The sequence below is a fragment of the Ptychodera flava genome, chromosome 4 (genome assembly GCF_041260155.1).
Source record: "Ptychodera flava strain L36383 chromosome 4, AS_Pfla_20210202, whole genome shotgun sequence".
NCBI lineage: Eukaryota > Metazoa > Hemichordata > Enteropneusta > Ptychoderidae > Ptychodera > Ptychodera flava.
The window spans coordinates 41,668,931-41,685,328 of NC_091931.1; the positions used below are offsets into that span (position 1 = coordinate 41,668,931).

General features: G+C 36.5%; 1 protein-coding gene across 2 annotated transcripts in view; it reads right to left on the reverse strand.

The window, feature by feature from the left end:
• Positions 1-16,332, reverse strand: part of LOC139131796 (uncharacterized) — a 51,017-nt gene extending 34,685 nt beyond the window's left edge. Inside the window, exons 1-6 of one of the 2 annotated variants that reach the window (XM_070698068.1) lie at positions 16,196-16,332; positions 13,365-13,590; positions 8,728-8,978; positions 5,485-5,601; positions 4,978-5,130; positions 3,722-3,853 (exon numbers count right to left, since the gene is read on the reverse strand). In XM_070698068.1, the coding sequence (XP_070554169.1) occupies positions 3,722-3,853; positions 4,978-5,130; positions 5,485-5,601; positions 8,728-8,971 (646 nt within the window). In that variant the 5' untranslated portion in view covers positions 8,972-8,978; positions 13,365-13,590; positions 16,196-16,332. Of the gene's footprint in view, positions 1-3,721; positions 3,854-4,977; positions 5,131-5,484; positions 5,602-8,727; positions 8,979-10,597; positions 10,697-13,364; positions 13,591-16,195 lie in introns of those variants that run through there. The other variant, XM_070698067.1, reaches the window with a different exon arrangement.
• Positions 16,333-16,398: the final 66 nt, after the last annotated feature.

Consider the following 16,398-nt stretch of genomic DNA (forward strand, 5'->3'; position numbering starts at 1 on the left):
CATTAAGAAGTATCACTGGAGTGTATATGTTGAGATCTATGGGCACATAGGTCTATGTTGTTGTTCCCAATTTGAAACACATGAGGCATGTCTAAGTTATGGTTCTAAATCGGGAAAAAAGATCAGACCTCTAGCAGTATTGGCCAGCCAAGAAATACATATGCGCATTATAAATGAGGTACAAGATGTGACATCTTAAGGTCTAATATCCTATCAAAATTGGAGGGTATAGAACTTGTGGTTACTGAAATATGCATATGTATGTATAATCAAGGTCAAAGGTCATCGAGGTCACATGACATTTTGAAAAAAAAAATTATATGCTAATTAATCCCTATATGCCAAAAAATCAGATCTCTAGCTCTATTCGCTTGCCAAGAATTAGATGTGTACATAATTAATGAGGTAAAGCGTGTGTTGTCATAAGGTCTCCCATCCTACTAAATACAAAGGACATAGCACTTGTGGTTATTATTTATTGACATAAACATATATTTTAGGTAAAAGGTCATCGAGGTCACATGACATTTGGTCAAAAAATTTCTCTCCTATAGTTATCCCTATATACCAAAAGTTAGACATCCAGCTCTATTGGCTCAATAAGAATGAGATATGCGCATAATTATTGAGGTACAGTATGTGGCGTCATAAGGTGTCCAATCATACCAAACATGAAGGGTGTAGCACTTGTGGTTACCGAGTTATGGAAAAATATGTATATTTGAGGTCAAAGGTCACCGAGGTCACGTGACATTTTGTCAAAAAAAATTGTATTGCTAAGTTATCCCTATATACCAAAAATCAGACCTCTAGCTCTATTGGCTCGCTCAAAATTAGATATGCACATAATTAATGAGGTACAATATGTGGCGTCATAAGGTGTCCCATCATACCATACATGAAGGCTGTAGCACTTGTGGTTACTGAGTTATGGACAAATATGTATATTTGAGGTCAAAGGTCACCGAGGTCACGTGACATTTTGTCAAAAAAATTGTATTTCTAAGTTATCCCTATATACCAAAAATCAGACCTCTAGCTCTATTGGACCGCTCAAAATTAGATATGTGCATAATTAATGAGGTACAATATGTGGCGTCATAAGGTGTCCCATCATACCATACATGAAGGCTGTAGCACTTGTTGTTACTGAGTTATGGACAAATATGTATATTTGAGGTCAAAGGTCACCGAGGTCACATGACATTTTGTCAAAAAAATTGTATTGCTAAGTTATCCCTATATACCAAAAATCAGACCTCTAGCTCTATTGGCTCGCTCAAAATTAGATATGTGCATAATTAATGAGGTACAATATGTGGCGTCATAAGGTGTCCAATCATACCATACATGAAGGCTGTAGCACTTGTGGTTACTGAGTTATGGACAAATATGTATATTCGAGGTCAAAGGTCACCGAGGTCACGTGACATTTTGTCAAAAAAATTGTTTTGCTAAGTTATCCCTATACCAAAAATCAGACCTCCAGCTCTATTGGCTCGCTCAAAATTAGATATGTGCATAATTAATGAGGTACAATATGTGGCGTCATAAGGTGTCCCATCATACCATACATGAAGGCTGTAGCACTTGTGGTTTTTGATTTATCGACAAATATGTATATTTGAGGTCAAAGGTCACCAAGGTCACGTGACATTTTGTCAAAAAAATTGTTTTGCTAAGTTATCCCTATATACCAAAAATCAGACCTCTAGCTCTATTGGCTCGCTCAAAATTAGATATGTGCATAATTAATGAGGTACAATATGTGGCGTCACAAGCTGTCCCATCATACCATATATGAAGGGTGGTAGCACTTGTGGTTACTGAGTTATGGACAAATATGTATATTTGAGATCAAAGGTCATCAAGGTCACATGACATTTTGTCAAAATATCCGAGATATCTGCGTGAACGGATGGACTCACGGATGGACGAACAGACGGACATGACCCAATCTATAAGTTCACTGGACTTCATCCGTGTCACTGCATCCTTTTTGCAATATGAATACGATGAGAAACTAAATTTTTATTTTTCGTGGCCTTATACATGGGAGTCTATGGAGATCTGCCTTATACATGGGAGTCTATGGGCGAGTAAACTAAAAATATGCAAATTTCACCACGATTTGCCCACATTTGGGAAAGGTCACTCCTATGCACTTCCATACCAAGTTTCAAATCAATTGGACTTGTGGTTTCAGAGCAGGAGATTTTTTGACCAAAAATGGGAGAAAATTACAAAAAAATTCATGAAAAATAGCAAGTCCAAGATACTGACCCAAGATGTGCACAATCATTTCATGTCAGCCCAAAGTACTTACATGCTAATTTTTCATGTAATCTGCCTCAGTGGTTATTGAGTTTTTCAATTTTGACTGTTTTTACATTTTTTCACTTAATTTGCATATTTTTGACAACTTCATTTGAACAAAATCTCATCTACAGCCCATCATCCATGTACACACCAAATATCAAGATGAAATGTACAGCGGTTTTGGAGTTTTTGATGTTGACGGACAGACATACAGACATACAGACATACAGACATACAGACACACAGACATACAGACATACATACATACAGACATTTCCCTAGCCTATAAGAATAGCTTCCATTGCCATATATACATATGGCTATGGGAGCTAAAAACCCTATCACTTTGACCACTCTTTTAATTGACCACTCTATTTTTTTCCTCAAAAAGTAATTTTATTTTATCCTTACCAAGTCAACCATAAATGGAAATTAGAACTTTCTCTATCTCTATTTATTTGACCACCCTATCATGACAAACTATTATGAGCAATTTCTTTTAGATAACATACAGGGCACAATAAATGACGGTTCAGAATATGTCAAAGTTGGGATTCAGGAAAGTTGCCTTTACATGTTTTAATCCTCCAAGATGGTAGGCATTTCACTATGAACTGTCAAAAAAGTTGACTTTCTGATAATTCTACACTAAAATTAATTTTGCTTTGACGATTTCCCAATTAATTCAATTATTTAAAATCATATTAATTATTTTTTCTGGGTGAATTGATAGGGTTTATACAGTACAAGAATTACATACAATGTGAGTCAAATTTTGACCAAAAATGACAAAAAAATTCCTTAAAAATACACATTTGCATATTTCATCACAATTTGAACAAATCTAGGTTGGGTTGTCCCTAGGGACCTGTATACCAAATAACAAAGCTGTCTGACCAGCGGTTATGAAGAAGAAGATTTTACCAAAAACGCCTTTTTTGGCATTAATTAGCCTATTTTCAACAATATCAAAAAATTAAAAAAAATAGTTTCTCAAAATCCTATTTTTCATCTACACAACAAATATCAAATCAGTAAGTACTGCGGTTCTCAAGATATTTGAGTGGACGGACGCCTCACAAACGGACATACATACATACATACATACAGACTGACGCCGGACGGATACCCATCCCAATAGCTTCTATAGACTATGGTCTATAGTAGCTAAAAATTATCAAAAGTTAGAGGTAATGACTTTTTAACACCCCCCCCCCCCCCCCCCAATTTGGCATTTTGTGATCAAACACACTCGCAGATATGCTGTAAGAAGTAAAATGTGTTGCTATTGTGACCAAGTTTATGTTTGTAATAGGAAGTGGGTGAAACAAGTGATCCAGAGCTTCACTTAGTCTGATTCATAGATTACTATGCTGTTTCTACAGGAATCTAAGTGGTTTACCTTTCAACAAAGAACGTAGCATTTCCCACACAAAGAATACATTGCAGGCCACTCTTTCATCAGGCTTGAAGGGGTAGTTGATGTGTCTCCAATGATATGAAAATACAGCACCTCGGTGTGGGCACATGATACCTGAACAATAATCAAAACAGGGAAACCATTTCAATAAGGACAGGACAAATTGAACATCAGCATGACAACAGTATGGGGCACAGTACTTCATGTGCTTTACAAATGAATTGTAGATTGTATGAAGAATCAAGAGAGTTGCTGACCAAGCAATGGATACATATAATAATATTTTTATCAAAGGATTAAGGAACACCGTTCTTTTGTAGAGAAAAAAATAATCATGCTAATTTATCTTAGAATAACATGTTGACCTCACTTTTTTAATACAGTATTAAAATAGCTCCTCATTCCTACCCTTTGTGAAATTTTGAAGGACATGGCAGTATAACGATGACATATCCTTCAATTTCACATGCAAGTCAATAGCTCACACTGCATTAGCCATGGGTATTCCCCCAACCGAAGATTTGAAGCCAAATTTAGCCAATGAGCACATCATATAATTAGGAGCGATCTACATGAGAAGCAAAATATGAAAGTTTAGCACCGATGAAAAAGTGCTTTTTGAGTTAAACGTAACAAAATTTCCAGCATATACTCATATGCAATGGACATTTCAAAGCCAAATTAAATGTCACTTTTAAAGATTTTTTCTATGAAGCAATAAAAAATAACATCAATGTCACTGTTCTCCCACTTGGTCAGAGATTTTGACATATCAAATATGAAAGTTATCAGACAAGATATTCCAGAAATAAATTATTAAGGCCAAAAATAAATTTGCTCCTGAAAATTTACGTTTGCAAATTTCACGAACAGTTAATCAAATTAGGCTGAAATCACCTTCTTTACATATGCAAATTTATTAAAAATAAAGTAAATCATCTCTGCGCATGTGAAATTGCCTACGATTTCTCTTTAATATTTGTACATATAGACCTCCTTATTTTGAAGTGTCAGGCTTAGACAGTCATGAAATAAGAGTCAAGTTAATTTTGTTAAAAATTTTGATGCAAGCAACAGAGTCAAGTGAACACTGCACAAAAAAACGAACACTACAATTGCTGTGCTTAACATGTTCATCCCAAAAAGTCCACAAGTCCACAATCACCAATGGTAATGATAGCTTTGGGCAAAACCATTGTGGCAAAAGCATTACAGTGAGACCTGTATGTTCACTTTACCTTTAGGCTTCCCGGTTGTTCCAGAGGAGTATACAGTGTATGCCAGGTTGTCCAATGTCAGTTTAGGTGGCCCATCAAAAGGGGGATGTTTATCGTTCTCTTTTTGCAGTCTCTCAGGCCAGTTTTCATTGAGGATGACCACCTGCTTTGCTTCTGATGAAGGATAAACATTTGACTTTTCACAAGAATATAGTTTTTTGACATGAGATAAGTTTCTTTTCATGGTAGTCAGCCGACATGAAATTTTGACGTTTTCCAAAATATTAACCCTTCCCCTTATAACTACGATGTCAATAAACAGGCAAATATTTTCAGTATTGTATATGCAATTGAACATAACTAGTTAAAGAAACCTATCATGTGTGGTGTTGATTTCTGTTATCATTCTACAGAATGTATAATAACTTGAAACAATAATTAAAAGCAATGTCAAGTGTGCAAGTTAGCATAGCAATAGGAATGAGATCATGCTTGAAAAATGACCTTAAAATGCAAGTGAACTCTAACCTTTGACATTGTCTGCTATGCTCTCAACGGTTACAACAACAACTGGCTGAGAATCTTCCAAGACTGATGACAGCAAGGGTGGTGGATAGGAGATGTCGATGGGAAGGTATGCACCACCTAGAGACAAAATTGTTACACAATTAGAAATTGTGTTTACTACGCCTTGCACCTTATTGAAGCTCTTTACTGTTCACTAATTCACAGTCACTTGAAGTCTGAAAGTATACATTTGGATGGCACATTATTCTGAACAAATCAAAAAGCAGTGACCAGATACATTCTCCATAATCCTACAGATGTTGATTATTTATAGAGATTGGTTTCTGCCCACCTTTTACCCCTGGCATTCCATAGAGAGATGTTTGACCTGATAATCTTTCATAAAGGAATGACACGGTCTTCTTTAACAATACTGGTTTGGCACTATTGATACAACAGTTATTGTCTCTTATCACTGGCCACATACTTCAGTTTTCTGTTTAGCATTTTTGGACATGCCAACATGGATATCAAGGATAGCTGTACTGATTAGTATGTAACCCCCAACAATGCCATGACACCCAGGTTCTGAAATGACGCATGCAGTCACCACGCAGCCAAATGGACAACAGTGATACTCAAAAGTTTGGTGACCTATTCACAACTCGTTTCATTCTCAGAGATTTTGATAGTCGTTATGACAACGACCACGACCTTCTCAGCACGTCGAGACTAGACATACTGTAGCAGTGCTAAAAATAGACCATGGGCTTTCTGTAGAGAGAAGGCAGATATTGTCTGTGATTGATACATTATGATCAAAATGCAATGAAAATGCGTATTCATTGGCCATCATTTCCTGTGCCTGTCATCCAAGGACATCAGTTGAGATATTGAAAGTTTGTTGCAAAGTTCCACCGCACGGTTGTCTTTATAATTTGGATTATATCAAAGTCATGAGTCGGGCCTTACTGCATCCAACTAGATTTGACTGCAATTTAGTTCGTCCCAAAGTGACAGACAGGACATTGCACACCAAGTACTGACTGAATTTTATGTCCTGGTCTTTGGTAGTCCGTGTGGGCTACCATTTCATGGATTTTGGTAGCCCAGGGAAAAGTTAGTAGTTGGTGGACGTGAGACTACTGCTAATTTCGAGCCCTGTATTATCCATACAATAAGAAAAGCAAATACATTACTAGTCTTATTACAAGAATTACAAGATCACGAAAATTAAAAATAGTGACAAAATCACTGTTCGCTCCCATATAGTTATCAAAACAAGTCAACAATTGTATGAAACATGGACATACATATACAGACAGACTGACATACACAGACTGGCACAGAGTGATGACATTGACCCCAAGTGTGCCTTGGCCCATGGATAGTGATAAAGATATAACAAACAGCTGAATGTAATGATAAAATAGTTAAGTATAGGCCTATTCAGGCACTGAGAGTGAATATGTTACAGCAATTCGATTAGTTTCTTTTCCTTTTCTACTTCTGTGATAATCTTTAAGAAAATCAATCTGCAAGGCAGTTTATGTATTGACAAATATGTTATCTTTTACAAGCACACAGTAAACTGTTCTTGATTTTTCATTTACAATATTTGACATACCTGTAGACTGAAATACATAACATGCAACCAATGTTTACACTTTGCCCATACACCAGATACATGGAAAAATTTCAACGTACAATCATCAACTCAGAAACCCTACAGGGAAAAGTAAACATTGTTTTCTTCCAGAACAGCTGGTGCATCCACATCTGGAACAATTAACTTACAAACTTAACCAATTACACAAGGGATAGAATTAAACTGTGGCGAACTTGACTATTCCTTTCAAATCCTTACCTAACTTGACATCTTAAACTAAAATACACTGCATGGTTAATTGTGCACAAAAATACATCGGGGTGGACCATTTGATAAGGGATGGTGTCTGGAAGATCGATGAGGTACATTATCTTTTTTATCCGATCCATTGTATATTCTTTTTTCCCCACTCTCCCACCTTTCTTTTTGTCAAACCTTCTCTGGCTGAATTTTTTATTGGCATTTGTTTGAAATTTTTTCAAAATCTGCCAGGATTTTTTTACCGCATTTCAACACCAAATACAGTTTACCATATCAAATGCTTACTAAATCACAACATTATATACTCTTAGTTCCAGTAGGTATAAAATTACCAAAAAAATCTTAAAAATACAAAATGAAAGAAATGCCCAGTAAAACTGAAAGTTTTGCAAAGTTGCCCCAAAAATTCAAAATTCCGGATTTCAACTTCATTTCAATATATCTTAATAACAAAAACCCTAAGGACTGGTTTACTAAATATCAAAGCAATCAGACTGGTAAATTTTGAGAAACAAATTTTTTGACCAAAAATGAGAAAAATTGCCCCCCAAAATACAAAATTGCAGATTTCATCCCAATTTTAAATATATCTAATTAACATAAATCCTAGGAACCTGTACACCAGATATCAAAGCTACAACCAGATCAGAAGTTTTAGGAGAAAAAAAATTTGACCAAAAGAGGCAAAAATTGCCCCCAGAATAAAAAAAAATTGCCAGTTTCAACATCCCTTCAATACATTATAGTGAGATTAATCTTAGATACCTGTATACCAAATACATGTATCAAAGCTTAAAAAATCAGTAGTTTTTAGATTAAATTTTTTTTTTATCAAAAATTGGGAAAATTGCCCCAAATATGACAATATCAATACAATTTGTACAAGCATCACTGAGGTTATTCTGAGGAACATGAATATTAAGTTTCATAGCAATCAGACAAGCGATTTCAGAGAACAAGATTTTTTGACTAAAAATGATAAAAATACCGTAAAAATACAAACATGCAAATTTCATCCCAATTTTTGCACACATAATTTACAATACCTAAAAAAATCTGCAAACCAAGTTTCAACCAAATCTGACCAATTCTTACTGAGTTTTAGCCATTTGCAGGATTTTTCCTTTTCTCCCCCTCATTTGCATATTTTGGGAACTGACATGTTCATTTGAACAAATTCACATCTCCACCCCTAGGTGCACCTGTACACCAAATACTAAGACAGTGGGTGCTACGGTTTAGGAGTTTTTGATGTGGACGGATTAACAGACATACATACATACATACATACACACAGACGCAATTTTGCCACCTTATACGAATACCTCCCATTTGCATATATACATATGCATATATGGGAGCGTAAAAACTAAATCTATAAAATTAGGCCTTACCTGCTTTCAGTATAGCAATATACGATATTGTATATTCAATGCATTTCTCCATGTAGATACCAACAATGGAGTCAGGAACCACACCTAGGATACGCAGATTGGTTGCTAGGCAGTCTGTCTTAGCATCCAATTCTCCAAAAGTCATTTTTCTGCCATCATCAGAAACAACAGCCACTGCGTCAGGTGTCAGTTTGGCCTGACGAGTAAACATGTCGTGGAGCAGACCCTGGGATTCATACTCCATCTTTTCACTGTAACAGAAATGACATTTTCACAGTCTTACAATTTGTAACATAAAAATGGATTTCATTGAAGGTATCTTCATTACATTAAAGTCATTAAAAACAATTTTTATGTAATATTTGGAGTCCGGACATATTACTGAATTACTGGTGTTGGATCTTGAATCCACCTGTATAACGCCTCTATAAATAGCACAGCAAAACTGTAAGTTATGTTACGAGCTCTCACGTTTTAGGGATCCCAGTGAAACATTCTGGAATATTGTTTTACTGTTGGATACCCAAACAAAATCCGTAATTGTGTAATATTTGGTTTCAACTGAACGTGTTTTGGGAGAATAGGCCAAATTATTTGAAAAATACAAGAGACTATATGAAAACCTGTGCTACATCTCTCCTTTATGTAGCACAATTTCTTCAGAAATCACTGGTTGATAAACAAGTTGAGTTTAACCAGTAGCCAATAAGGAAGACTGACTTGCAGATTCCTGTATAGTAATTGGAATAGTAGGCCGTGTGCATGTTTTAGTTATTGCTTGATGCATATTAGATCCTAACATGGCCTTATAGAGAGATATATTGCTGCAGTACAGTAGCTCGAGGCTTTGCCTGGGTATTTGGGTCGGACGGCCATCCGACCCAAATACCCAGGCAAAACCTCGAGCTACTGTACTGCAACATGGCCTTATAGAGAGATATAAAGCATGGAGGTACAACAGTACTGCCTCCATGTATACAATTAAAGCACATTGTTTTACATTCATGGTTTACAGTAAAATGGGACTCATGTAGCCCTGCGTACAGGTCTCTGTGTTCCTGGCGTGATACGGCCTCCACCACAGCCCTGTAACGGTTCATAGAGATAACTGGCGAGATTCAAAATGGTGATCTCCATTGGTAAACAACTTGTCAAGTACATTATGTTTCAGAAAACGATCGGGTTTGGACGTTAGGAGAAGTTAATCACATCTTTTCTGGGGGCGGTTAGGAGGTAAAGGTAGGCAGGGAAAGGATTTTGCCCCGATGGAGCAGAATTTCAGCCAAAAAGACAGTCTTTTCGTTGCGGTCCTCATCTGGACCGCATTGTCGCCAGTCATCTCCATTGACCGTTGCAGGGCTGTGGTGGAGGCCGTATCACGCCGGGAACACACAGACCTGTACGCAGGGCTAGGACTCATGCCACCTAGCCATACAGTGTTATGTAATTATATATCTGAAGACACACTGGTATGCAGTACTAGTCTTGGGTTCTTCCATTATTACATGGGTTCTTCCATTATTACATAATTGTCCCACACTATATAGTCTGTTATCATACAATTTGGCAACACTTCTAAGACTCACAATGATGGTGTCAGCATCATACGAGTTTTTCAAAAACCTGAGTATTAGCAAATTACAATTATTCAATGTCATTTCACAGCCACCGTGTAAACAAATCTGTCTACACTTCAGGTTCAGTTCGGTGGACCACCCATATTTGGTAATACTTATGACTTGACAGTCTGCAAATTTGTCAAGAGGTTTTTGATTTTCTATCACAATGTTTATCAATGATAAGCCACTGTCAACCTTTCCAACTGGAGTGGAAAGTTCCAATGGCCAAGACATGCATGATACACACATACCTTGATGCACGCAGATAGCCTGCAACTGAGTACAGCTTGGAAGCCATGGTGTAACTGTACAGCTATTCAGAAAGCAGTTCAATGGGGCACAGTCTACCACGTCATTTTATGTTAATGACAATGATCAAATTTGCATGACAATAAAACATGTGACAAAGGGAAAGTTTTCAGCATTAGCATATAGCTGACTGTTCACACTACATTAATGAACCAGATCATAGACCCTAAAATAGAACCTGGTCTAAAAAGCAAGATGTTTTTGTTTCAATAAAACATCCATTGCTGATGACAGTAGTTTCTCATTTGAAGGAATACAATGGTTGCTATCTGCTGTAAATGGTGAAGATACGATGGTCTGCAAATATATTGCTGACAAGACAGGGAATGTAAGGATCTATGATATCACTGTCACATGTGTACATCATGCATATAGTGCAGTGTCACTGTATCATTCTGAAATAACCTACAATCAAAAGGGCTTCTATTCTAGATACATTTTCTTGTGACACAAAAAGCACAATGCATAGGAAGTTAGAGAGGCGCTTGCACCCAATGAACCCATGACCAAGTGCAGCATAGCTTAATGTGTCATATTGGACCGGAAACTTTTCCTTGCTCAAAGCAGGACAGTCTATTCCACTTACATGGGGAAATGAGTGAGGAAGTACCCTTGCATGATGGATATTCCAGGATGAGTTAGGAAGATATTCCAGTCTGATGTTTACACAGCCTATGAAGTAATATTCACCCTATAAAGTGTCATAACAGTGTTGCTTCCTCGATAGCCTGTGAAGAGCTCCAATCTTCCCATGGACAACAACGGGTTTGGGAAAATCCATGAAGTGTGAATGGGTTAAATAAGTTGGCCAGTATGGAAAGAAATAACATGAACAGACTCAACAGCTACATGTACATAGGCTGGTCTATAGACATGAAGATTGCTTTTTGCTGATAATGGGCCATCATATACCGAGAGTTTTGACAAATTTTGAAACATGCCAAAATACGATTGTCTGCAAATCATCATTGATAATTTTATCACCATGTTGAATCACATTTTTATAACCATAGCTAACAATAAGAATTGGTATGCATACATGACAATTCTGTCTGATCAGTGACTTTTTTTAAAAATATGTCGCTACATGTATTTTCCAAAGACTAAAAGTTTTCAAAATGTGTATAATTCTATAAGGCCAACATTGGGTTTCGAATACCACAAGCCATGAACATACACATTACATTAGTTCTCATTGAAACCAAGTGGATGAACGTCTTTCATATTTGGAAACATTTACGATTTATGAGGTGAGAGTTATAAACCACACAAGTGCTATACTTGTTAGTTACTCTGGAGTTTCTTGGAGGGAAGGATTATTCATACCAGTCCATTTGTAATCGATTATACGATACCTCCATTCAGCCAAATAAAAATACATTGTTTCTGATAAGCCATAGTCCGTCCTACATAAGATCTTCTGAGCCAAAAACATTATTTTCTCACTTTAAAATAATCATGGTGTTTTTGATGGGTCACACTCCATTAAAAATACAAAATAACCCTTATCCTGCCAAGTTCATATGTCATCATCAGGTCAAGTTCAATGGTTAAAACCAGTGAGGCATAGCATATCGCATATAGTACATTTTAACAAAGACTTGATCGTTTTGAGGCCCCTGAGAACAGGAATACTGTGAACAAAGTTTTTACTAAACCTGCTATAACATAGCTATATCAAAGTAGTTGAAAAATCATAAATAGATTTGGTTCAACTTCAATTATGCATTTTACAAAGTTTGCAGGTGGGGATGTGATGCTGCTTGGCAGGAAAAGGGTTAAAAAAGTTTGTGGCAAACTTGCCCCATTTTCTGAAGGCATGTTGATGGAAACAAAAATATGCCGTTTGGCCTTATTTTCAAATAGCTGACTGATTTAATAAGGATGGTTACTTCAACGCAAATGCACTGAAATGGTAGACATCCTAAAAATTTTTTTTTTTTTTTCAATGGTGCCAAAACAATCTGATGAATGAGGTACACATTGAATTGTTTCAGCCTGCAAGTTTACCACTGGTCTGTCTTTATGTTATATCTCAGCCTAGTTACCTTCAATGCTAATTACATGACTCACATTGTAAAAAATCAATATAACATGATACCCAGCTGACACCATAGGATAAACCATAATGCCTGACCCATGGATAAGTTGATTTAAAGTTTAACTTGATCCACAGAACTTTTGTCCTCACAGAGATATTACCAGGAACCAACTAAAATGAAAGGTCAGCCAAACTGACTGATACAGAAAAACAACGTGTCTATTTCAGATTTGAATATTTTTACTCCATGCATATGCAAATTCTACTGATAGTGCACTGGGAGCATTAGGAATTTGACATTTCTGCAATACTGTGGTTATATATCTTTTATCTAGACATTGTTTAGGATGGCATATTTATTGTGGCCTACTATGTTACTGAGTGATTAAAAGGGAGATAGACCGCACATCTTGCAATTTTCTTACACAAAATTTCCATTTCCAATTACACTTTAACAATTCCCTCAGTTTTCGTTGTTCATTCAGGATTCAACATTTCATGCAGAAGCTGTCAATTTCTTCATTCATTTGCTCGTTCATTCAGGTATGGCATATTTACATCAGATTCAAGTTGAGTCTTGTACAATATCCTGCAATGTTGATTGGTAGTCACTTTCAAAATTTAAATATAGTAATAAACGTGAGTGAGTAAATATAGTCAGTTCTCACCTGTAAATTCCTGAAATGTTGCTTTAATGAGGTACGATGCTACAGCCACAAGGGACACATCCACATGCTACACTTGCTGGAGCTTGCACTGGGCTTGTATGGTGTGATCAGTCATTGTCACCGGTCGGTCATTGGACTTTGGTCTCACGAGCTGATTGCATCTCACACCATCTACTCATATGCAAGGGACCGCAGACAGGTGCATGGCAAACCAAACTCAAAGCCTCTGTAACGTCAAACCCCAATCTGTTTAAAATCAGATGTAGAGTATGGCAACGTCTTTATACATGGTATTCTGTTGCTGTACAGCAAGAGAATACCGCGTAAGTATTAATTGCCGTATTCTACATCTGATTTTAATCAGATTGCCTCAAACCCCTTTCCCTCCACTTAGTAGATGACAGTTCGGAAATGTGTGAAAATGCAAGGAGGATGACATTATGATTTTTATCTGTTAAAAAGATGACAAATTGTTGAAAAAGGTTGTTTGCAGTTTCTGCCATTGACCTTTGAGTATCACTTACACCTATATATATTATTTCAGTGCGAAACTGTGGCATACGTATCATCAATGTGTGTGGAGCTGAACTCCTTCCATAAATGCAGTTTTATTTTTCATGCACAGATGTCCCTGATCATTTCAATGTATTAGTATCCTTGCCCTTTGCAACAGCAGAAAGTCTAAATACAAAATGGTGAAAACATGCTGGAATTAGAAATAATTACATGTAATTTGAAATAAAAACATCATTTGGCTCCTTATGATAAGGGGCTGTGAGACAGTAAACTTTGCCCTTTGTTCGTGCAACTTTGGAATGACATTATTGTTTTAAAATTATTCAAAAGTTAAAACCATTAATTTAAAACTGCATGGATACGAAGCTCATTGCCAGAGACACCAAAGACACACTGTAGATTGTGAAGCATTGCACAAAAGACATTATGGCATTTCAATGATATAAAAATTGAAAGCCAATGGAAGCAACTGGCAGTGCCAGCTAGCTTGATGTAGACTGGGTTAACATGCATAGTTGAAATTTAACTTAAGATTATTTCCATTTTTATCAGTCATCTATTGTACTTTGCTATCTCTGCATGTGGGGGTAAAGATTGATCAAGTTCAGGATTGAGAGGTTCTTCATGTACTACTATCTACATACTACATGGAAAATATACCCATCCACTCACTTACACACACTAAATAATTGGGTACCTTTGTTAAATTGTACTTCATTAGTGATCAGTGTGTTTGATGAAATGACACAGTACAGTACAATCGTGATCATTGAACATCACAGGTTTGACACTACATGTGCACTGAAAAATCAATACAAAAAATTTATAAATACTAGAGAGAGAGCAATCACATTTGGACATGAAAAAAATCGCCAATATGTTTCTTTCACAAGGAAATTTTGCAAATTTGAAAGGTTTCAACTGCATTTGACATTTTTTAATGTTCTTTTTAAGTACAGACTATCATGGTATCATAATAATTTCCTATGCCAAAAATTAGGGTTCTCAATCATGACCATCATCAGGCAAATAGCACTGATTACAATTTCAGGTTTGTTTCTAAATATAGCTACATGGGTGCGACATCAGACACCACTGCTTGAAATTCAGCCAAAATTTGCATGCTTCGCTGTTGTTGCAGCTTGTAGTCTGAGCCATAAATTAGTGTGACTTTTAGTTAGTATCCATTGTAACACTAGCAGGTTTCATTTTCATCGTTCTTGCGGAAAATATGGACGAATGTTTATCTTTGCATATTAAAGAAAGAAAAATGCCGTCATTTGCAATCAGCATATTATAGCAGTCAAAAAAGTTCTAAGTTATAAATTTTGTAAACTTTTTATCCCATTAAATTCAATTAAAGAAGTCATCCGGATAAACTGGATGATGGTGCACCAGAGATTTGAAAACTTAAATAGTTAAATCTTATAAACTTTTTTAAGGGGAAAGGGCAAATTTTGAAATATTCAGTCCTCAGAATTGGAAAGAAATGTACCACCTCTCATGCTTTCATCATGATAACTGCAATCTTACTCTCTGCATACTTTGATCTCACTTGACCTTTAACCTGCCAGCAAGAATGGCACATAGAGTACATCCATTGGCCAACAGAGCAGAAGAAGTTGTTCATAAACCCAGACAGAGAGCAAACAGATTTGAAACCAGTCCGATCGGATGTTTAAAATTATAGGTGATTTGTCATAACTGGGTTATCTTGAAATTCATCATTATTCACTAACCTCTACGTGTAAAACTTTAGGAACCGTAGAATTTCATGGAAGCTAGAATTTTTGAATCTTTTCCAAGGACAAATACATGTATTTGATCACCTATACTCCTACCCTGAATGGACTTCACAGTGCATTCAGAGTAGGAGTATAGGGGATCAAATTTAGTTTTTTTTGACCACGTCATCCAACCTTAAAAAGTAAAAAATATCATCTTGCCACATACATGTAAGATTTTAGATGACACTTTGGGTGTTTTGTCTTTCCTATAAGTTTTTAACTTCTGCAAATAATGTGCAATTTTTATAGAGACCTGCATCTGAATGACTTTCTCAAGTCCTATTTATTTGCCAGTAATTGAGTAGTTTTTACTTCCAAAATCTGCTTGCAATAATTTTTCTGCCATCCTTGGCCTTTTTTCCCTCTGGGATCCCCCCCCCCCGAAAAAAAATCTGCCAGAACCCCGCCCCCTATGCAGATAAAATCGTCAACATTTATCAGTAAGTGCATCACTACTGTAACGCTTGTGAAGAAATGAGAACTACAGCTATACACATCCATGCTACCACGGTACAAATTGATCCATACCGTATGCTTGTTTGTCCGGGACGGCGGGACCTCGTCATCATGGCCATATTACTGTGTATCATTGTCGTACTTCTTCAGGCAACTTGAACTACACACAATCATCGTTTCTTTCACTGCCTAAGAACTTCAAAACAAATCAAACGTCCCGCATTCACTTTTCTTAGCCTCGCTTTCGCATAGGGCTGCATGACTACTGAACTGCA